A 22,903-nucleotide genomic window follows, 5' to 3' on the forward strand; every position below is an offset into this window, starting at 1 on the left:
TCCACAGTTAAGTTTCCATCCTTTCTCCCCCCCCCTTGCACACACTGCAGGGTGCTGCTGGGTGTGACCTGGAGGGTGGTCTCAGACAGTGAATCACTGCCCTGGGGAGGGGGGCACTGCTGGCATCTGATAAGCCATGCACATTGTTATCACATGGGTTGGATCCAAAGTGAAGACTAGGGTGCTACTGCCATGGGTGCAGCAGAGGGGGACTTGTGGAGCCACATCTTGGCCAAAATTATTCATCTCTGGGGCACTCCTGTTGCCGGGTCATCATACTCGACCTTTTGTCCTTTGTCGGTGGGGGGGATAAAAATTCAGGCCTTCTGCCCAAGTGGGGTTTGAACCAGGAGTCCCATCCATTTTATCCCAATGCCCTTCCACCGAGCCATGATGATCTGTGTGATATTTTCTGGCCTCTCCCTGTGGCTGGTGGTTGGAGCAGGGTGTCTACTCCCTGCTAGCATGTCCCTTGGGGACCTCTTCTCCTGTCCCTTGGGCTTGGGGGCTGGTCCTGAGAGCTGAGGGCTGTGAGTTCAAGTCTTTCTGTTTTTACTTTCCCAGGGGAATGGTGTATGTGGCTCAGAGCAAGGGTATTTGTGAGTGGGTGATGCTTTTGTTGCCAGTTTGACCCTTTCCAGCAATGGGGTGAACGCCTTGTCTGCTGCTGGGGTGTGTGTCCTCTCTGTACTGGGAAGGGGGCCTCTCAAGTACATGCCTCTGTTGGAGTGCTGCAGTCATGGAGTCTTTCCATCCTGTCCACTGGTTCTCAGGCGGGAGGAGTGGCATTGAAAGGCAGCAGCCACACATACAGCCAGGGATTGGCTCCACCTGTAGCTGCCACTCACTGAGCTGTCAATGGCAGTTATTGTGCGATTGGTGGCTGTTGCTGGCGTTTCTATGGAGACTGGAGTGCTTGCCCTGCTACCTGTGCCTGGCTATGTTTGTTTGCATATTTCCCTCTCAAAAGTCCTTAAGGAGCAGACTAGTGCTGCTGAAGTTGTGGATGTCCCACAGCAGTGCCCCTTAGGACTGTACTGCCATTAAAGAAAGATTTTGCCATTGGTACACCCTTCACTCCAGAGCTTTTTGAACTGAATAATGTATTAAATATTCTTTATGAACAGCAAAATGTAATACTCTGAATAACGTATGCTAAGCATTGTATAAGTAGATTTCTAGTTAGCATTATAGAAAGGATAGAAGAAGATCAAGTTTTTAATGGTAAAACTGTTCCGTGACAGGACGGAAATATGTTCCAATCTGCAACTTTATATAAAAACTTCCTTAGTAATTTAGCAAGATATGCATAACTAAATTGTTCTCTTTGGTGTAATATGAAATTTTATTTATTAAATAAGTTATGAAAAAAAGAAACCAAATGTCTGGAATGCTTGAGTTGTATATATTTGACCCATGGAGCCATAAAAGTTTATTTTTAATCATTCACCCTTTATGTTACATCCCAATTTTTGATTAATTGATCTCAGAGGCTGCATAAAATACATTCAAATAATGCAATGTTTTATAAAACCTCAGGCAAATGTTGACGAACCAGAGACTCTGCTATTCAAAGAAATGAATAAGCCAGCCAAAGCTTCAGGTACAGTAGACAAAGTGCTTTGAAATGGACTTGAACCACTATCAATGCAAGCAACCTTGTAGAGCTGCAACAGAGTCAACTACTATTTATTGAATTGCTAGGCATTCTCTGCTTTGCATCAATCCCTTATTTTTGAAAGAGTTTTATTCAAAAACAATTATGTACTTACAGAAGAGCTGTGATCTGTTTATTGGTACTTAAGGGTATCCTGAGATGTGAGTGGCTGATAACAAATATTGTCACAGCTAACAGTAGTATAAATTGTCCAACATCCCACCCCCCACCAACACACACACAAATGACATTAGAAACACTCCTTTGGTTCCAGATCAGAGATGCTATTGTTCTATTCTACTCTGGCTAGACCTCACTGAGAGTACTGTATTCAGTTTTGGGCACCACATGTTGACAAGCTGGAACATGTCCAAAGGATGGCAACAAAGATGGTGACAGGTCTGGAGACCCTAGTCTTATGAGGAAAAGTTGAAGGTACTGGGTATGTTTACCCTGGAGAAGAGGCAACTGAGAGGTGATATGATAGCCTGAGCTGTCACAGAGAGGATGGAGCGGAGTTGTTTTCCGTTGTCCCAGAGGGGTGGACCATAAACAGGTTAAAATTAAAGCAAAAGAGTTTTCGGCTAAACATTATGAAGAACTTCCTGAAAGTCAGAGTGGTTCCTCAGTGGAATAGGCTTCCTCAGGAGGTGGTGGTGGAAGTTAAGAAGAAGCTAGATGGCCACCTGACAGCTATGACTCTCTGACTCAATATGAAAGCACACAGATCAGGAGAGGAAGGTATGAAGGGATTGGACCTCTGGATACTTACCGTGAAGGGTCCTTCTCCTCTGAAGGCAGGAGGACATCTTGGGTGATTCTCTTTGCCCAATCAGGGAGGTAGGAAGTCAAATTTTCTGTCTCTTTCCTGTTGGAACCTGGAACACCCCGTTCCTCAGTTCTGGTGACTCCAAAAAACAGTAGTTTTTAGTATTGGTACTACACCTGCTGCAGTTTCTTTACTGGGTAGTCTGTTCTGATAATAGAATAGAGAAGAGACTCGGAGCAGAAGGAGAGTTAGTAGTAGAGTAAGGCAACACAGTGTGATAGTATAGGAAAGATAAGGGACGAGGTACCTGGGAGGGCAAGATGCCCTCCTGCCTTCAGAGAAGGACCCTTCGTGGTAAGTATCCAAAGGTCCATTCTCCCTCTAAGGCGGAGGATATCTTGGGTGCTCCCAAAGCAATTACTCTTTAAAGGGTGGGACATGTTCCTCATCCTGTATCATATGTTGCAGAACTCTTCTTCCAAATGCAGCATCCGTCGAGTCATACAGGTTTAGCTTGTGATGCCTCATGAAGGTGGAAATGGAGGACCATGTGACCTCTCTGCAGATTTCTTCTACCAACATGTTGTTGTAGAGGGCCGTATTAGTTGCTGCACTTTGGATGGAGTTTCCTATGATCCCTTTGGGAATTTCTCTGTTGCTTGCTTTGTAAGCCTCTATGATGCAAGTTCTGATGTCCATGCCAATCGTTGCGGTCGACATTTTCTTCCCCACGTTAAGTGGTGTCATGTTAATGGAGAGTCCAATTTCCTGATCGATTCTGTTCTGGTTAGATATACTTTGAGAGCCCTTCATGCATCAAGATTATGCAAATCCTGCTCCTTGGAGTGTGTCGGATTAGGGCAGAATGATGGAAGATTGATCTCCTGCATCCTATGAAATCTGGAACTGGCTTTGGGCAGAAAGGTGGGGTCCGTATGGAGGGCCACTTTATCTTTGTGGAAGATGCATAGATTAGGTTTGATTGATAATGCTCCAAGCTCCGAAATTCTCCTGGCCAAAGTGACAGCCTGTAGGAAGATGGCTTTTAATTTTAGCCATCTTAATGGAATCTCTCTCAGAAGTTCGAATGGTGGTTTAGTTAGGGCTGTCAGGAAAACATGAAACCTCCAAATAGGGCAACACTGTACAGTTGGTAGATTTAATAAGGCAGCTCCCCATAGAAGTCGTTGCACATAAGGGTGCAAGAAACCCAAGACTGTGCCCAGTGTGGGACGAAGGAAGTCCACTTTCTTTCTCTTTGACCATCTAACAAAAGCTTTCCAGGTGGTGTTGTAGATTTTAACGGTGGACTTCTTTCTGGAGGCCAAGAGAGAGTGTATCACCTGAGGGAGGTATCCCAGTTCGGACAGGGAATCCTTCTCAACCTCCATGTGGTCAGACACATCCAGTCTGGATGTGAATGCTATATCGGCCCCTGATAAGAGGAGATTCAGGGTGGATGGGAGGTGGATGGGTGAAGAGGAGGACGCCGATCGGAGTGCAGAGAACCATAGTCTCCTTGGCCACCAAGGTGCTATTAGGATTACCTCTGTGCCCTGTTCTGCTATTTTTATTACCAATTTGAGAATGATTGGGATTGGCAGAAAGGCGTAAAGCAGTCCTCTTGGTCACAGAGCTGTAAGAGCATCGTTCCCGTCCGCCTGAGGGTGGAGATATCTGGTGAAGAACCTTGGGACTCGACGATTTAAGTGAGTTGCAAACAGGTCCAGTATCGGCATTCCAAAGTGATCTGTCACCTCTTGGATTACCTCTCGTTTGAGGGTCCACTCCCCTGGCTGAATGGTTTGTCTGCTCAGCCAATCGGCCTGAGAGTTGGCCGTGCCCTTGATATGTTCCGCCTGGATAGAGAACAGGTGAGGTTCTGCCCACACGATGATCTTGATTGCCTCCTTGTGGAGTCTGGAAGACCTGGTGCCCCCCTATTTGTTGATGTATGCCTTCGTGGATGTGTTGTTCGTACAGATCAGGATGTCCTTGTTTGATATGAGCCTGGAGAAGTGTGAGAGAGTCAGATGGATCACCCTTATTTCCAGTAAGTTGATCAAAGATCAAAAGAGTTTATTGTCTATAGCCATAGGCCGTCACAATTCACCAAACATTGACTAATAAACAATTAAGTCCCTTATCACAGTTTATATACGTTACTAAAATTAATTAAAACAATACAGTATGCCAAACTATCCCAGGGATCACGAAGCAGCCTCATTCAGTACCACCTTAGATCTTATCTTTTTGGCTGCGAGTGCGAACTGAGAGACTCTATAGGACACATGATTATCAGGGTCAGATAACAAAAACACAATCTTCTCGATTTCAGAGTATGTGTTTGTCACTGGTAGGATTCTGGCCAAAAATTTAGCTCTGGGTACACTATATAATGGACAATAAAGTAGGTAGTGGGAAAGGTTCTCCACTGTAGGTAATCCACAAATGCAGGTGCGATGTTCCATAGGGGTGTGAGAATAACGCCCTGCCAAAAGAGCTGTCTGCATCATCTGGAAGCGCAGAGCAGTGAAAGACACTCTGAGGTTGTAATGAGAAATACTGGCTAGGTAGGGAGATCTTGAATGGTCAAATTTGATTAGTTTATACCAAGGAGCTGCCTTAGATTTTGATATCAGTAAGTTGATAGGGAGTCGAGATTCCTCCTCGGACCGGAGACCCTGAACTGGGTGACCCTCCAACATCGCTCCCCATCCCACTAGGCTGGTGTCTGTGAATATTTGTAATCTCTGAGGACTCAAGAAAAGTTTGCCTTGATGGAGACTGTAGTCCTAAACCACCAATTGAGACTCTCTTTGACACGTTTGTTGGATTCGGACATAATCTGAAACTGGAATGGTCGAAGAAAGGTAAGTAGTTCCCGAGTGTGGAAGCACCCCCAGTAGATGGTCTTGCAGTTTGCCGCTAGAGTCCCTATCAATTTGGATAGGGTTAGAAGCGAGGAGGAGTTGTTCTAAATCACCGACTTAACAAGCTCTTTGGTCTTTAGGATCTTCCCCTGAGGGAGAAAAAGGCAACCTTTCTTGGTGTCAGCTATCATCCCCAGGTGAAGCAGATTCTAGGATGGTTGGACAGAGCATCTGTCCACATTTGTTAGAAAACTGTGGGATTGGAGGTAGTGGATCATCGGCCAGGTGTCCTGAAAGCCTTCTCTCTGGAATCTGCTCGAATAAGGATATCGTCCAGATAAGGGTGGATGTGAATCCCCTTCTCCCTGAGATGGATGATGGGGTTGATGAGTACCTTCGAGAATGCCAGACTGAAAGGCAATGCTCTGAACTGAAAATGGTGGTTGTTTATGCAAAATCTTAGGAAATAACTATGTGCTGGATGGACAGGTAGGCAGCAGATATGCCTCTGTGAGGTCTATCGATGTGAGGAACTCCCCAGAGTGCAGAGCTTCAGAGATGAACTGTAATGTTTCCATGCAAAAGCATTTTAGTTTTATAAACTGGTTCATGAGTTTTAAGTCTAGAATTGCTCTCCAGTCCGTTTTTCTTTGGGACTGTAAAGAATAGGGAGCAAACTCCTAATTATTCTTCTTGGTGAGGAACGGGTTCTATGGCCTTGATGTCCAAAAGATGTTGTATTGCTTTTTGCGTAATGAGCTTCCTCTGGGGGTTCTTGCGGAGAGGAGACTTCAGGAACTGATCCAGTGGGTAGGATTTGAACTCGATGGAATATCCCTTGGAAACCACTTTGAGGATCCAGGCGTCTGTCTTTGACTCTACCCATGTTTCTTGGAATTGAAGCAGTCTTCCTCCCACCAGGCCCCAAAGCAAGTCAGGATTTGGGGGCTTTTGTGTCGAATTCCTGTTTGTCCCCTTGGAACTGTGTCTTGTGGACCTGGAACCAAAGGAACCTCTCTTGAAGTTTTGTCTGGTGAAATTCCAGGAAGATTGTTTGGCTTCCTATCATGATCTGGCCAAGGAATGATGGGAATGAAAAGGCTGATTGCTAAAGGGACACCTATCTGACCTTTTGAGTGTCTTAGGCAGCGCCTTCTTCTTGTCCTGTGTTTCCACCAATATCTTCTCTAGCGCGTCTTCAAATAGCTTATCATCATGTCAGGAATAAGCCATAAGTATGGACTTGGAATGAAGATCAGCATGCCAAGCTCTTAGCCAGAGAAGTCGCCTACCGATCATTGCTGAAGGTAGAAGAGAAAGCCAGGGTGTCTAAAGGTGGTGTCCGCTGCAAAAGTGTTGGCCTTCAGGATCCTGTTGGCCCCCTCTAATAGTCTTCAGTGGTTTCCTGGAAGTAATTGGATAAGTTTGTGGATCCACACAATGGAGGCTCTTGACACGATGGAGGCTCTGATGGCCATGGCTGATGCTTCGTGTGCCCTCCTGAGGGTGGGTTCCACTTTCCTGTCTAAATTATCCTTCACGGATCCTCGCCCATTCTCTGAGAGTAGGCCCATAGACTGTAATGCTGCGACCGAGGCATCAATCCGTGGTACCTGTAACAGCTTATTAGCATAAAAGGGTAATGCATATGACTTTTTGACTGAATTTCAATATTGTTTGTTGGCGTCAGAGGTGGCCCACTTGACCTTCAATTGTCTCTCAAAGTATTCCAGGAAAGGAAAAACCCTCTCTGTAGTGTCTGCCCTGGGAAAGAATTCTCTACACCTCTTGAGTCTGGAGATGGACTTCCCACCTTAGGATCTTCCTCTTCTCCTCTTGGAGATTCTTGGAGGTCTAGGGCTGCCAGGGTCAGCAAATACTGGTAATTGTCCGCTTTGAACAACCTATCCGATTGTTCAGGCATGGTGACCTCTTCCTCCTCCTCCTCTGAGAGGAGCTCGCCCTCCTCTCTGTCCTCGCTTTCAGAGGATGTTTCTCCCTCTCAGGCACAACCCCTGACCTTGGACCTGTTGGGGGCAACTTTTGGACAGCCTTGTTGGGCCACTGTTTCTCAGTGCGGCGTTGCTTGCTGGGGGGGGGCAGTGAGGGGGGAATGGAAGATCCCTCACTTGCTGCCCTGGACTGGGGCTGGCAGAATTTAAAGATCTCCTCCCTCACCGTTTGTCTTAAAGAGGGAGAGAAAATCGCTTTGTGGGGGGGATCTGAAGTTGCCAGGTATGTTACCTGTCCTTGGAATGTTGAGATCTGGAGGCTGTAGGGACCCAATTGCAGAGGAAGGGCCTGCCACACTTTCTCCCGGTGGAAGGTTGGCCAGCGTGTCATTCTGGGCCACGCAGGTCTTGGTGTAGGCGCTGCAGCCGTTTTCTGCCTTTTCTGAGGCCTCTGCAGTAGTGCTCTTCTCAGTCTGCAGACAGAGACGTGCTGCCCATCCTGGCTCCTGTTGCTCCTGCCGCAATTTTTTAGCGTGGCTAAGCAACCACGAAGCTGGGAAATTGCCAGGATCCCATTCCAGTCTGGGAGGCAGGGTGGTACCGGGTGGATAGGTGTTCTCCTCCACAAAAGCAGCTGATGTTGTTGCTTCTTCCTTGCTGTCTGTGAAGCTCTTTTCGGAGTCTCTGGTCTCCATGTTTGGCTCACCGCAGATCAGAGACGAGAATTGGAGGGAGGGAGTAAAGAGAGCGAATGGAGAGAAAGGAAAGGCAGAAGTAGAATGAGAAAGATATAGGAAAGAGGGAAGGAGAAGAGAAGAAAAAAGGCTCAGATGCTAGCAGGGAACGGTAGAAGGAACTGCCACTGCGACTGCACACCCTGGAGGCAGGAAAGAACTTAGGAAGGGGGTGTTCCAGGATCCAACAGGAAAGAGGAAGAAAATTTGACTTCCTGCCACCCTGATTGGGCAAAGGGAATCACTCAAGATTCCCTCTGCCTCAAAGGGAGAAGAGCTTGTCCTTTCCCGTGGTCCCTTCCTTTGTGCACAGGGTAATACTGATTACCACTTTGGTCAGGAAATAATTTCCCTCTGGGCCAGATTGGACAGGGATCCTGAAGGTTTTTTGCTTTCCTCTGGGCATACAGCAGGGGTCACTGGGGGAGGTATGGGTGAAAGTTAGCTTTGAATTTCCTGCACTGTGAAGGGGGGGTTAGACTAGATGACCTTGGCATACTTCCCAGCTCTATGTTTCTGTTTTCTAGATTGCCTTTCAACCAAACTGCTGGAGGCAGCTCATAATGAAAGGGAAAACAAAAGTTAGAGCTCTTTTTGTACAAGCATTTCGAACTTTTGTGTCTGCTCTTTTAGCCTGTACTTGTGAACTAAATTTAAGCCATCTACAAGCATTAAATCATCTTCATAAGTACGTTTATGTTTATTATTAGATTTATATTCCACCCTCCCTGCACGCAGGCTCAGGGCAGCTCATAACAGTCACGTATATACAAAGTTTAAAATTACATATTAAACAGATAAAACCAATCAAAAACTACATAAATAAGGCACCAGTACATATACCAAAGGCTGTGCTTAAACCATAAAATGCAGACAGCAGAAGATGGAACCGATCAAACTCAGGGCAGCACAGTAGGGGTACTAACTGCCAGAGAGGACACTGTCAAGCCTCAATCATAGGGTAAGCACCCAAGGGAAAAGAGATGTGATGCCTAAACACATTATTACATATTTTGTTTGCATGTTATGTAAGAATAATCCAGTCTAGATAATATCTACCCTCAACAAATGGTATGGAAACCTGTACTCAGAAGTATTCCTGAATGAGTAAACACAAGCACATATAGAAAGTAGACAGATTGTATTCTTTCATCTGCAGGGATGCTGCTACTGGATAAACTGAAGGCCAGAGTAACTACATTCATTCTCCTCCACAAAATTCATCAGTGGTTTGTTACTTGCGTTGAAACATCACATCAAGTTATCCAGCCATATACCGAACCATTACCATGCAGTATTTAACTACTTTGGCGCAATATTCTTACTACAAGAGCCAGTTCTTAGTCTCCTTTTGCACAATGTGTATAAACATAAGATGTGAGAATAGTTTTAAATCCTTACATGTACAGCCAGGAAGCCCAACAGCATAACTTTAGGCCAGCTACTCTTTCAATATAACTTACCTCACGTAGAAAACGATGGTTAGATGTACAAAACAAAATTCGAAACTAAAATCCATAGAAAGAAAGCCAGTATAGAGTATAAAGCCAGAACAAAGTACTGGGAGGAAACTAACAGGTACTTCCTATCTTCTGCTTTGAGCCCCTCCCTGAGAGAGAGCACCGATAAGAAATTAAATTAGTTTTACCCCTAGGTAAAAGGACTCATAAGATAGTTGTGAAAAGAAAATGGGAGACTGGAGAACGAAGCATGAAAGTAGGAATCATACACACGAATACCGTAACCAGAAGCACTTTTTAACGAGTCAGAGGCTTGTATAGAAATAGCCTCACAGTTCTAAAAGGCTACAGCTTCAAAGGCGAGAGGCCCCACCGCATCCCACCTGGCTCTTCCCCACCACTGGTTCTTTCAGGGCTCCACAAAAGGCATCGAGCCTGGTAGAGCTAGGAGCCATTCTCACCTTCCGTGGAAGAGCCGCAACCACGAGCTCCGCTGCCACTCAAGAAGCCAGGTCCGAAAACCCCTTCTGCTTCGCGCTTCGCGCTCGCTCACCTGGGTCTGTCAGGGATGGACGCGCTCCCCGCCATGTTTCATTCCGTCGCAGCCTCCCTCAATATCCGTCCAAACACGGGGTGAGCAAACGGAGACTCCCTCCCGTGTTGCGCAAGCGCGAACACTACCCTCCCCTCGAACCGCAAAGAATGCTGGGATAAAATGCCCACCGTGACTCCGAATCCCAGAATCCCAAACAGAGGGTACCTCCAGCTCTTGTTCCTTAAGTGACCTAATGCATCTTGGGAAGTGTAGTCTTCTATTTATTTCCCCTAGGCGTCATTTCGCCACCGTCAATAGTAACCTGCAACTCACCTCCGAGGATGCAGTTTTAGATATCCTTTTGGATCACCGGTTGGTTCCCACTTTCCTTGGTTTGCTTGCAAAGCACCCTGGGGCTGGTTGCTTCAGAAATCCCGCGGGAGTTTTGACCCGTCCATTGGTTCACTGAAGAGTATCCAGGTTCCTCTTCCGAGGCTGGTTGAGATTGTTTCGATGTCGTCGCCTAGCAGCGGCGGCGGCTTCCTCCTTTTTCTCCTTTTTGTTTGTTTGTTTTGTTAACAGCTACGGCAAGCGGTGAGTCGTAATAACAACGCGGGATGGCGAGGGAGCTGGAAAGGCTCGGGATACGACGTTGGCCGGGCGGGGGGAGGAATTTGGGTTGCTAAGTCCAAACTGGGAAATTTCTGGAGAGCTGAGGATAGAGCCTAGGGAGGGCGGGGTCTGGAGAGGCGAAGGACTTCAGCGGGGTATAATGCCATCGAGTCCACCCTCCAAATCAACCATTTTCTCCAGGGGAACTGGAGATCAGTTGCTGCTGAAGGGCGGGGTGTGTTTACTGCAAGTGCCAGCGGGGTTAAGCCTAGGACACACCAAGCTTGCCTGCGGCTCCTTATAGGCTGATCCATGTGCCCAGCATATCATTTTAGGGATGTCACTAATGGCTATAGCTGCCCTTTTTCCAATTCCCCTTTCTTCAAGGAACTCGAGTTCTTATAGGTGATTCTCTCCCCCCACTGCTGGCAATAGCCTTGTGCTGCAGGTTAGGTTGGCAGAGTGCTGTGCTGACCCTGGCCAGACAGCCCAGGAAAGCTGTGGGTGGCCCATAAACACTTAGGTTGCATCCACATGTTGTTGGATATTGTGCTGTGGTGATAATTGGCTACTGTGGAGACAGAGACAATCCAGAAAGTGAATGATGGATGTATGTATCCCAGTTTAGTGTAGTGGTTAAGAGAAGCAGGACTCTAATCTGGAGAATGGGGTTTGAGTCCCCACTCCTCTGCTTGAAGCCACCTGGGTGACCTTGGGTCAGTCAGAGCTCTCTCAGCCCCACCCACCTCGCAGGGTGATGTCATGAGGATAATAACACACTTTGTAAACTGTTCTGAGTGAGCATTAAGTTGTCCTGAAATGTGGTATATAAATTGAATGTTGTTATCATCATCATCACCACCACAACAGTACAATATTCCATCATGTGTAGGTGCAGCTCCAGTGAGTTGCATGGCAGAGATGGGGACTGGAACCCTGGTCTCCTGAACTCCAGTCAAACCACAATTTCACAATGGCTGTCAGATCGCGCTGATTCTTGTCAATATGCCATTGATGAATGCTATAGCAAAATATCTGTGGTTTTCAAGGAAGCAGGACAGTTTCTAAAACTAAATTTATTGATTGATTATATCAGATTTTTAGGCCGCCCTCCCCGCCAGGCGGGCTCAGGGCAGAGTACAGCATTTCAGTTTACATAAATAACAGTTAAAAACAGATAAAACATTAGACAAATAACATTAAAACAACTTTATACAATAAATACAATACAGCTTCTCTTCAGATGGTGACAATAAAATACTACATTTCAGGGCCTAGCTTATATATAGTCTCATATATAGGGGGGTGGACAGATCTTTAGTGTGGCCAGTGGGGACCCAACCTAGCCTCTACCATATGCCTGGCAGAACATCTGTCTTACAGGCCCACCAGAAAGCTAACAAATCCCACCAGGCCCTGGTTTCCTCAGACAGAGAGTTCTACCAGGTCAGTGCCAGCACCGAAAAGGCCCTGGCTCAGGGACCACCAACAGTTGTTTATTTGTTGAACAAAGCATCCTCTGGGATACATATGGGGAGTGGCGGTCCTGCAGATATGCTGGGCCCAGTCTGCATAGGGCTTTGTACGTCAACACCAAAACCTTGAACTGGACCTGATACTCAACCGGCAACCAATGCAGCTGGCGTAGTATAGGTGTTATATGTTCCCTAATCGGAACCCTTGCAATTACTTGCGCAGCTGCATTTTGAACCAGCTGTAGCCTCCGGATCAAGCCCAGGGGAAGCCCTGTGTAGAACAAGTTGCAGTAGTCTAGTCTAGAGGTAACCATTGCTTAGATCACTGCAGTTAAGTCATGAGTCGATAGGTAGGGGACAAGCTGCCGGGCCTGTCTTAGATAGAAAAATGAAGACCGGGCAACCGCTGCGACCTGTGCCTCCATAGTCAGGGAGGCATCCAGGATCACCCCCAGGCTCCTAACTCTTGAAACAGGCGCAAGTAGCGCTCCATCAAGAGCAGGGAGCCGGAGTCCCTTGCCCATGGCCCCCAGACCCACGTGCAGGACCTCCGTCTTTGTGGGATTTAATTTCAACCGACTCTGCTTCAACCACCCACTCACAGCTTTGAAGGCATGCTCCAAGACATCTGGGGCAGAGTCGGGCCGGCCATCCATCATCAGATATAGTTGGGTGTCATCAGCATATTGATGACACCAAGTCCAAAACTCTGCGCCAGCTGGGCAAGGGGGCGCTATAAACATTAATGGGGAGAGTATTGCCCTCTGAGAGACACCACACACCAATGGGTGGCGGGATGACAATTTCTCCCCAAGTGCCACCCTCTGTCCCCAACCGTGGAGAAAAGAGACAAGCCACTGTAAGGCAGTCCCTCGTATCCCTACATCGGCAAGGCAGTGGGTCAATAGATAGTAATCTGTTGATGACACCCAAGTCCAAAACTCCACACCAGCTGGGAGTTAAACAGTAATGGGGAGAGTATTGTCCCCTGAGGGACCCCGCACACCAACGTATGGCGGGATGACAATTTCTCCCCAAGCGCCACCCGGTACTCAACCGGCACAGAATGCTAATTCTGTGAATTAGTACAACCCATCAAGGGATAATAATAACAGTTTTCTTCATCTCTTCAAGTAATGCTATTTGTCAAATGTCCTTACACAAGTCTGTGGCAGAAATGAGGACCCCAAGCTGACTACACACAATGTGAGATTGCAGAATTGGAATTCATTAATAAGTTCAGAATAATTCTCCTCATACACACAAACTGAATAGGAACATATAATTCTGATCTCATTACAAATCTAATTTTCTTCAACCCCGCCCCCCCCCAGTGTGTATCTTCTCGTTCTAATTAAGCTGATAACCATTTGCATTGTAACTCTTGTAATTCTGACTCCCAACTGGTCCTTCTTGGTAACATCCCTCCCACCTTCTGACCTGGATGTTAGGACTGATGTAACTTAATTCTTAAGTATACCTGACAAAGTGACCATTGACTCATGGAAGTTTATACCCTGGGAAGTTTTCTTGGTTTCTAAGATGCTACTGGACTTAATATACCTAGTGACTGAGTCCATTTTGGGGTAGGGGTATGCATCTGATTTAGTAAATGCATTCAGTTTTCTGTGGTTCCCACATAATAGAAAGAAAAAGGGTTAGTGTTAGAAGAGAATACAAAACTGAAAAGGTCACAGTTAACCATAAAGAATTTGTTACTTTTGTCACAACCTATAACAATTATATGCCACAATAAATCTGTTTTGTTTAGAAGGTGCCCCAGTACCTGTTTTGATGCTTAATTGTTGATAGTATCCATCTTGTAGCCATAGACTGAAATATTATTACAAGCTTTAAAAGCTAGCCTGATTTTCTAGGAACCCTGTTGAAAAGAGAGAGAGAGAGAGAGAGAGAGAGAGAGAGAGAGAGAGAGAGAGAGAGAGAGAGAGAAATTAACACCTGAAGCAGAGAAGAGATCCTGTTAATGTTGGTGTTCTCTGAGCACTTTTGAAGGTTCACAAGTGAGTATGCAGTGAACAAAGTATGTTTAAGTATCAAACAGCTTCGAGATGGTCCAGATACAGTGTAGGTCAGGCAAAAGTTTATTGAATGACTCAATTTTGCTATGCATTCTGTTCGCCTGAGTTCCTTTGTATCTTGAAAGTTTTTAAAATGAAAAGCATCTTGAATGGCTTAGGTTAACTTTAATTTATAGCTTTTTGGTCCTATGAAGTCCAGCTGAAACACTTGAATATACCCACAAGGATCTTTAAATTCTGGTCTTCATTATTTGCTTTGCGTTCTCTTACTTTCAGGTGTCATTTCCTCTGATCAAGAAGATTCTTGTGTGTGTGTGAATGAATTTCTTTTAACACCAGCTACTTTATTCTTGTGGTAAAAACAGACCAACATTAAGATGGCACCCTTTTTAGAATGGAAGAAACTTATGAGAATTGATCCTGATGCTTTGCCTCGACAAGAGGAACTAGCAGATAATTTGCTGGAGACTGTAGCCAAGGTACATTGACTGATACAATTCTGCAAAAAACTTAAATGTATAGTGTATTTTATATTTAAAAAAATATTTTCTGAAAGGTAAAAGGATACTTTGTTTATGTATATTTAGGTTGATGGAAGCGATTTGAAGGATGAGAATCCTGAACGTTTAATTCAACTTTTTAAAATCTCTCAGTCACTAATGAAGGTACGTCTTTGATGCTGATATGTTTGAACTACAGCAGTATGCCTTTTAAGAGGCATTTTCCATTTTAAAATGGAAGTTTTGGTATTAATGCTTGTATCATAATTTCATGCATGAGCACTGGAAGATTCATATACAGAATATGTGTATTGATTAATAGTCATAGAAGCTGCTCATTTTTCAGGGATAAAAACGAACTGTTGCACATTATGAAATAGCTCCTTCACTATGGTAAGGGATAGAGTAGGCGAGATGCACTGCTGTGCATGCTTGTTGCTGTATAGTGTACTCCTGTGGATAAAGACATGAGCTGGTGAAGGGGAGGGTCTTGCCAAAGGAAGGGAAGATATAGCAGCCTTGGAAGGAGTGTGCCCCTACAAAGAAAAGATGCACTGTGATCTTTCCCATCCCTGTGTAAGCAAGGCTGTTGTCCCCTCTTCCTGACCCACTACAGCTTTTTGTCTGAGAGTCTTTCCCTTCTAAGCAGGTAAGCAACTGTCCTCTTATTTGTGTTTGATGACCAGCCTGAGCAGCAACACTAAGTAATGTTTATTTTTTTCATTAGTGACTTGCACCAAGCATATTCCAAGGGGCTAGTGTGTCAACAAAACTGCATGCTCTGTCAGTAGTTTGGTCCTGCTAGTAGTTTGGCAGAGAGCTTGGGGGTTTTCTTATGTTTTCATATTCTATCAGCTAATTCTTTTATATATTATGAAAAAACCCCTTTCTTAGCTTTATTTTATAGCATATTCCAGGATGTGAATTATGTGACACTGCTCTTTAACTTACTTTCTGTGATTTTGGTTTCATTGCTATGGCTAGTGGACCAATTTGTAACTGTGATCTCCTTCAAGGCCTGGATCTCTTGTCAGTTGTATAATAATACTAGGATTTTGAGATTTATGTGTAACAATTTCTATTTTATTTTGGACAACACTTTCTTGTAAAATAACCTGAAACATTTTTCTTATGAGCCTCCCTCCCCTCTTTTTTTATGTGTGTTGGTTATAGATGAAAACTCAAGAAGTAGCATTGGCATTGGAAGAAGTTGAGAAAGCTGGGGAAGAACAAGCCAAATCCGGTATAAGCACTTCTGTGAACATGTAACACTCATATGTACACAATTGTATACTTCTAATCTTGAACAGGAAAACAAGGTTATTTGTTTATACAGTAGGTTTATTTATTTAAAACATTTATAGCCTATTCTTCCAGTGGGCTTAGGGAGGTTCATTTAGAAGATGGAAATGGGCAAGGTTGACCCAAAGATTAAGCAATTTTAAGATACATCTATGTCAACAAGAGACCAATAAGCACACACTTTGGTCTCCCATTAAAATAATCGGGTCTTAAGAAGTACATAATTTTAAGTTATGTCTAGAGTTGTTTGTTTAAAGCATGTTTCCTTTTTAATAGTGCTTTAATACAGAGTTTATTTTTGTATCCATTAAAGTTTGATTAAGTAGATACTTGTAACATAACTAGAGGTTGTGCCAAGTTTGTTCTTCAAGCTTTGAAACATCAATAGTGCAATCCTAAGCAGAGTTACTCCAATCTAAGCCCGCTGAAATCAGTGGGTTTAGATTGGGGTAACTCTATTTAGGATTGTACTAATAATCTGTTAACTTTATATATCCTATTTTATTACAATAGAAAATCAGCTGAAAACAAAGGTGATGAAGCTGGAAAAGGAATTGGAGGTATGTTAAAACGTTAACTCAGTTGTCTTAGAATTATTATACTGTTCATTCTGATAGCAATGCATTTATGATACTTACAGAAGTATAACTACTACATAAAATAATTATTTTTAAGCCTTTTGGACTCCTTTCTTTCTTTAAAACATTTCTATGCTGCCTTTCCACTCAAATGAAATCTTAAAGGCAATCCCTATTTTTTGTTTTTAGATAAATTGCTCAAATGTGACCTGAGAACATCAGTAAAATTTAAGATGATGATCTAACTGTGGTTCATCACTCTTAAATCCTAGTGATCAATTGCCTATTAAAATCAATGATGCTTAATATGCTTTGGATCTGTGATGTCTTGGGTCTTAGCTAGACTTCTATTGTTTGAAAGTGCGCTAGTGGTGATGTTTCCTTAGAGTTTCATCACATTAATGGATCAAATGTGTCATCTGTAAAATGAAGATGCTATAAAAGCAGTTTCCCATTGCGATCATGTGAAAATTCACTAAAATTATTGTTGACAGAGAATTCTGTCTCATAAATTTTCTTGAAGGTTTGAAAGATATACAGTTGGATGGAATGGTAAAAACGATAAAGTATACACTATTCTGACTTAAATTATTAGTTGACGTATTAACTGTTACACATTAAGATATTTAGGTTCTAGACATTTTGTATCCAATTCACTAATGGGCGTGGAAAGACTCTCATGAACAGCTGGGCTTTTTGATTTCCCCCCAAACTTTGGAGATAAAATACTACAAGGGTTTTTTAAAAATCTCCCTGAATTTTGTCCGAATTGCTGTTCTGACTAAAAAAGCATATTGTGTGTCCTGCTTACTTACATTAGAGGCCTATTAAATGACCTTTTAACATCTTTTTAAGGTAGCTCAACGATCTACTGGTAGCAGAGATACTCGTTTTTTACGTGATGAGATCCGTCAGCTGGAAAAACAGCTGGAGCAAAAGGACAGAGAACTGGTAGATATGGAAAAGGAGCTAGAAAAAGAGAAGAAGATCAATGAACAAGTAAGTGGTATTTTAACAAGGCAGCTGTAAAATTGTAAAAAAGCCTTGGGAAGCTATATTGGAAAAACCTAGTTTTGACGATAGCAAGCAACGTGACAAATGCCTTTGTCATAGGACTGAGACAGAAATGTAGTTTAATTTTTAAAACTATGATAGGGGTCTGCACCAGCTTTCTAATACTGACAAACTGCAGAATAGAAATCTCATCAAAATACTATGCTATAGCAAAGGAACACACCAAGGCTGTCCCCTGTCACCTCTGTTATTTATATTAGCAATAGAGACTTTAGCTACAAAGATTAGACAAGACACAAGGATCAAAGGTGACATAGAATTTAAAATGAAAAGTTATGCAGACAATGTGGTTCTAACAGTTTTGGATCTACAAAATTGTTACAGTATGTAATGGAACATATTGAAGAATTTGGATCCTTTTCATGATATAAAATCAACAGGAAGAAGACAAAAACGATAACGATTTTTTTAATGCAACAACAAGAAAAAAAATATTATAAAGAGTATAGAATGCACAGCTGCCGCCAATTCTATTAAATATTTTGTGAAAAATGTGATTGGAGAAAACTGTAATATTTTTAAAAACAATTATATGAAGACCCAGAAACTGATATAAGCAGATCTATGAAGATGGAAAAAATTAAAAAATTCATGGCTGGGGAGAATTTCAGCAAACAAAATGAAAGAATGCTAATAGACGGGCAAAGACACACAAATAATTTTTGAGAAGAAATATCTTTTGTTTTCTTACTATGAGATATATAATAGACTTTCCTTTTGTATTTCGATCTTTCAAAATATTTGTTAAAAGTTTGTTAAACTTTATTTGTTAAAAGCTATAGCAGGTAAGCAGAAGTAGTGATAATATGTAATACTGAATATGTAGTAATGATGAAACCAATAATGTGTTGGCAAAACAGATTAGTTATGAAATTTGAAACCTAAAATGTTGAATATAAATGTACCCAAATGCAAGTAAGTGCCATTGTATTTTGTAGGCAGTGTCTTAAGAAGTGTAATGAAGGGGATGTTGGGGATAAATATTTTTTTTCTTTTATACTCTGTTATATAATTTCTGATGTATACTATTATGTTATATAATCTCTTTTTTCTTTCTATATCCCCTCTATACTATCACTTTTTTAAAAAATATATAAAAAAGAAATATATCAAGGTACTATGCTATAACTATAGGGTCCTGTGATTATTCCACTTGTACTCTAATTTCTATATAACACAAACTGATGGTAAAGTAAATTACAGAACTGTTGTAAAGTTCTAAAATAAAGTGAAAGAGGAGACCTCAAACTTAGCTAGTTTATTTTGGAGCAATCCTATGCAGAGTTACTTCAGACTAAGTGGATTGAAGTCAATGGACTTGGACTGAAATAATTCTATGTATTATAGCATTGGTTGTGTATCATCAGTGCAATTTCATCACGTGTGTTATAGTTTATTGTTAGTTTCCTCTATTGGTGTGGAGTCTTCAATTTATGGTGCATTTAGTTCCCTGAAAGGGATTACTTACTGGTTCATTTAGCACTACTCATTACCGCTGGTCAGTTACTTTGCAAGGTATACAGTAGAATGAAGTGGTTTAGTTGAATCTTTCTTCTATTTTCAGAAAGCAAGGTGTCCAAGCAAAACCAGACATAATGATTACTTTCAAATATATTTGTGTATTCTTGGAAAACAAAGAATGCAAAATAAGAACTTGCTCAATGGTTGTTGTGGGTTTTCCGGGCTGTATTGCCGTGGTCTTGGCATTGTAGTTCCTGACGCTTCGCCAGCAGCTGTGGCTGGCATCTTCAGAGGCGTAGCACCAAAAGACAGAGATCTCTCAGTGTCAGGAACTACAATGTCAGGAACTACAATGAAACGTCAGGAACTACAATGCCAAGACCACGGCAATACAGCCCAGAAAACCCACAACAACCATCGTTCTCCGGCCGTGAAAGCCTTTGACAATACAAAGAACTTGCTCAGTTTTTTTCAAACTGACAAAAATAAAGTATAATTGAATATATATTTGTCATTCTAGCTTGCTCTCCGGAGTGAGGATGCAGAAAATGAAAACAGCAAATTGAGAAGAGAGGTTAGTAAAGAACAACAGAATCAGTGCCCGTGTAATCCTTGCTTGGATTATGCGTGCTGCACAGGGGATTGTTTCAGTGCCATGGTTTGGCACTAGATATACAATCTTCTGGATGTTAATATATTTTGTTAATATACTTTGTTTCTTGCAGAATGTTACTGCCTCTTCCAATCAAAAAGTTTACTTTTTAAACTTACTTACTAAATTACATCTTTATTTTTTTCTGATTTTCTTTCTTATTCTGCTCTATTTCCTTTGAAGAAAAAACAAATGAAGAAAAAGGTGAGATTTTAGTTAGTAGATACTAGCTGTACTAATAATATTTTTGTATTGTCAGCTTATCCTGAGAATTTAGGTGAAATATTTACTCTTGAATTCACTGTAATTATCTGGACTACTTTTATGTAGACTTTTCACACCCTGATTTTTAGTTTTGTGTGTGTGCAGAATGAGCAACTTCGTCAAGATGTAACTGATTATCAGAGACAAATAGATTCACAAAAAGAAACACTTATGTCACGAAGAGGAGAAGATTCTGATTACAGGTCACAGTTATCCAAAAAAAACCTAGAGCTTGTACAATATCTAGATGAAATTCAGGTAAACTTTAAAGCATTGCATTGAAATATCTTATTAGATGCAGGATATGTCTGCAAGCCAGTCTTCCATCCTTTATGGAAAAGGCTGAGTGGAAGCAAATGACATAATCCTTTTTTTAAAAAAAACTGATTCCTAGCGGCATCTTATGGAGGGCAAATACTTGCCTGCTTTGTTTTGCTGCCAGTGTTCTAATGCACTGTGGGGACAGAATGAATGCACAGCACTGGACCAGTGTTGATTTCAAGGGTTTGGGCAAGAGATGTGTCATTATGCCTTCCCTTAAATGTAAGATGGTTATACTGCTGGAATGAATAGAGCCAGTTTAGTGTAGTGATTAAGAGCGCGGGACTCAAATCTGAAGAACCGGGTTTGATCCCCCACTCCTCCACTTGAAGCCAGCTGGGTGACCTTGGGTCAGTCACAGCTTCTAGGAGCTCTCTCAGCCCCACCCACCTCACAGAGTGTTTGTTTGTTGTGGGGATAATAATAACATACTTTCTAAACTGCTCTGAGTAGGCATTAAATTGTCCTGAAGGGCAGTATATGAATCAAATGTTATTAATGTTATTATGTTTCCAGGAATGGGGACTTCCCCACCCTGACTACCAGCTCATTTTCCTTTTGTATGTGTATGTGGGAAGGAAGAGGATGCTAATTCCAGTTGTTCCATTGAAAACAGAGGGTTGTGGGCTAATTTTTACTTGCTTGCTATGCTGTGAAGCGTGTGTATTTTAAATTACATTGATAATCAAACTTTATAATGGAATCATTCTTTGTTGATGCTTGTCAGAACCTACCAGAGTTCCATTTAATAAGTTTAAAATTATTTTGATAAAATGTTAATTTTTAAAAATATTTTACTTGTTTAAATATGCAGAGTTTGACAGAAGCTAATGAAAAATTAGAGATTCAAAATCAAGAAATGAGGAAGAATCTAGAAGAGTCAGTGCAGGAAATGGAGAAGATGACTGATGAGTATAATAAAATGAAACTTATTGTTCAGCAATCAGACATTGTTATGGACCAACTAAGAAAAGAAAAGGAACAACATAAGCTGCAGGTAAAAAGGCACAGAGTCTACTCAGTGTCTAACATCAGGATAGGTAACAGTATTTCACAATACCAAATGATTTTTTAAAAGTATGATGATAATGGATTAAGTCGGAGAGGTGACATTTTCTGAGAGGGGGCTTGAGCACTAGATTTTGCATCCTATTATGTCGCCTTGCAGGGGCTAAGCTAAGGTAAGTATAAGATTTTGTTCAGTATTACTTAAAAGTAAACTCTTCAAGGATAATCTAGATGACATGTGCATCGTTAGCAAATTTTTTGTTGGTAATACAACTGTAGTACGCCCTTTATGATGTGTGCATATTTTATATTTCTATTATTCATATATAAATATATTCTTTATAGGTGCATGAGCTAGCAGAGCAGCTCAAAGCAAAGAATGAAGAGGATGATCCTCTTATGGCAGCTGTAAATGAAAAAGTGGAAGAATGGAAGGTACTTCATGGCATTACTTATATTGGCTGACTTATGTATTGTGTAGACGGTTACGTTTTGTTTAAGACTGTTGACTGCCTATTCCTATTTCACAGGGAGTGTTGGCTTCCAAAGATGATGAAATTGCTGAGTATCAACAAATGTTGTTGTCTCTGAGAGAGAAGTTGAAAATGGTGCAGCTTGACGCTGACAAGAGCAGTGTTATAGCACTACAACAGGTACTGTTTGCTGGTCAGTAAGCACATAAATAACCAAAAATACATGCAATATTTGTGTTGTGTGACGTTGAGATCCAGTGCAGTGAATAGAAAGGGATATTTTCTTTGCCGTCTTACTGGGTTTTTACAGAAGGCGAAGGCAGCATTTCCTGCAGTAGTCCTATGAGAAGGAGGGAAGAATGGCTCTTCACCTCTCTAAATTGCAGAGAACTCAGGTGAAACCAGGAACATTTTCTTAGCCTTTATGTTGCCTTATTCCAAGTTCTCTACAACTCATGGAAACACTAGGGTAAAGGCTGTGAAAGAGGTACAATTCAGGCTGGAAAACGGAGTCAGAGTGGTTTCTTTAACTGACTCCTTAATTTTTTAGTTGTATAGTCCATTGTTTCTGGAAATGCATTGCATTTCTAAACTAACAAAAATTGTCCTGTCAGCTGAAAACATCATTTAAGTATGTTTTCTTGACTCTTACAATGCTCTTACTACATCCTCACTAAACTTTCCCACACACTGTGTGCTGTTCCACTTTTGACTGGTTCTTTCCTCACCATGTCACTCTTTTCTTGGGCTCTAACACGTCTCCCTTTTCCATGTCATTTAATAGGAATCAGTAATTCGTCTCCATTCCTTCTTTGTCAGCAGTCTGAACAGAACTAGGGCTTTGGGAAACATTAAGCTGCTTAAGCCAGCAATCACGAAGTCATGTAGAAACATTTGCCTGATTCTGCCTGCCCCCAACAAACGCACAATTTTTCATTTTGAAACCATCATCATATTTAAGAAATAGTAGTGTGGCTCTGCCTTTTGAAAAACGAGCAATGATCCAACCCCTTGCTGGTACTTCCTCTTTTTGTACTTGCTGGATTGGGCTTGTTTGAGGGATGTATGTACAAAACTTTATAATGAATTCTTACACAGGCAGCTCATGAGAGTAAACAAACACATCATTCCTCTGTTTGAAAAAGTTATGAGGCAGTTTGTTTA

General features: G+C 42.1%; 2 protein-coding genes across 5 annotated transcripts in view; one reads left to right on the forward strand and one right to left on the reverse strand.

Annotated features, from left to right (window-relative positions):
* TMTC3 (transmembrane O-mannosyltransferase targeting cadherins 3) overlaps positions 1-10,375 on the reverse strand; it is a 51,088-nt gene extending 40,713 nt beyond the window's left edge. For 2 of the 4 annotated variants that reach the window (XM_054989423.1, XM_054989420.1), the window contains exon 1: positions 9,907-10,082. The gene's annotated coding sequence lies outside the window, so the exon portion shown is untranslated. Of the gene's footprint in view, positions 1-9,906; positions 10,089-10,313 lie in introns of those variants that run through there. The other 2 variants (XM_054989422.1, XM_054989421.1) reach the window with 2 other exon arrangements.
* Positions 10,376-10,513: 138 nt separating this feature from the next.
* Positions 10,514-22,903, forward strand: part of CEP290 (centrosomal protein 290) — a 73,767-nt gene continuing 61,377 nt past the window's right edge. The window contains exons 1-11 of the mRNA XM_054989425.1: positions 10,514-10,574; positions 14,383-14,585; positions 14,694-14,771; positions 15,780-15,849; positions 16,422-16,468; positions 17,342-17,485; positions 19,542-19,595; positions 20,043-20,195; positions 21,073-21,255; positions 21,612-21,701; positions 21,797-21,919. Coding sequence (XP_054845400.1) covers positions 14,484-14,585; positions 14,694-14,771; positions 15,780-15,849; positions 16,422-16,468; positions 17,342-17,485; positions 19,542-19,595; positions 20,043-20,195; positions 21,073-21,255; positions 21,612-21,701; positions 21,797-21,919 — 1,044 coding nt within the window. The 5' untranslated portion in view covers positions 10,514-10,574; positions 14,383-14,483. The remainder of the gene's footprint in view (positions 10,575-14,382; positions 14,586-14,693; positions 14,772-15,779; positions 15,850-16,421; positions 16,469-17,341; positions 17,486-19,541; positions 19,596-20,042; positions 20,196-21,072; positions 21,256-21,611; positions 21,702-21,796; positions 21,920-22,903) is intronic.

Source organism: Eublepharis macularius, chromosome 9 (assembly GCF_028583425.1).
Source record: "Eublepharis macularius isolate TG4126 chromosome 9, MPM_Emac_v1.0, whole genome shotgun sequence".
In the NCBI taxonomy this organism is placed as follows: domain Eukaryota; kingdom Metazoa; phylum Chordata; class Lepidosauria; order Squamata; family Eublepharidae; genus Eublepharis; species Eublepharis macularius.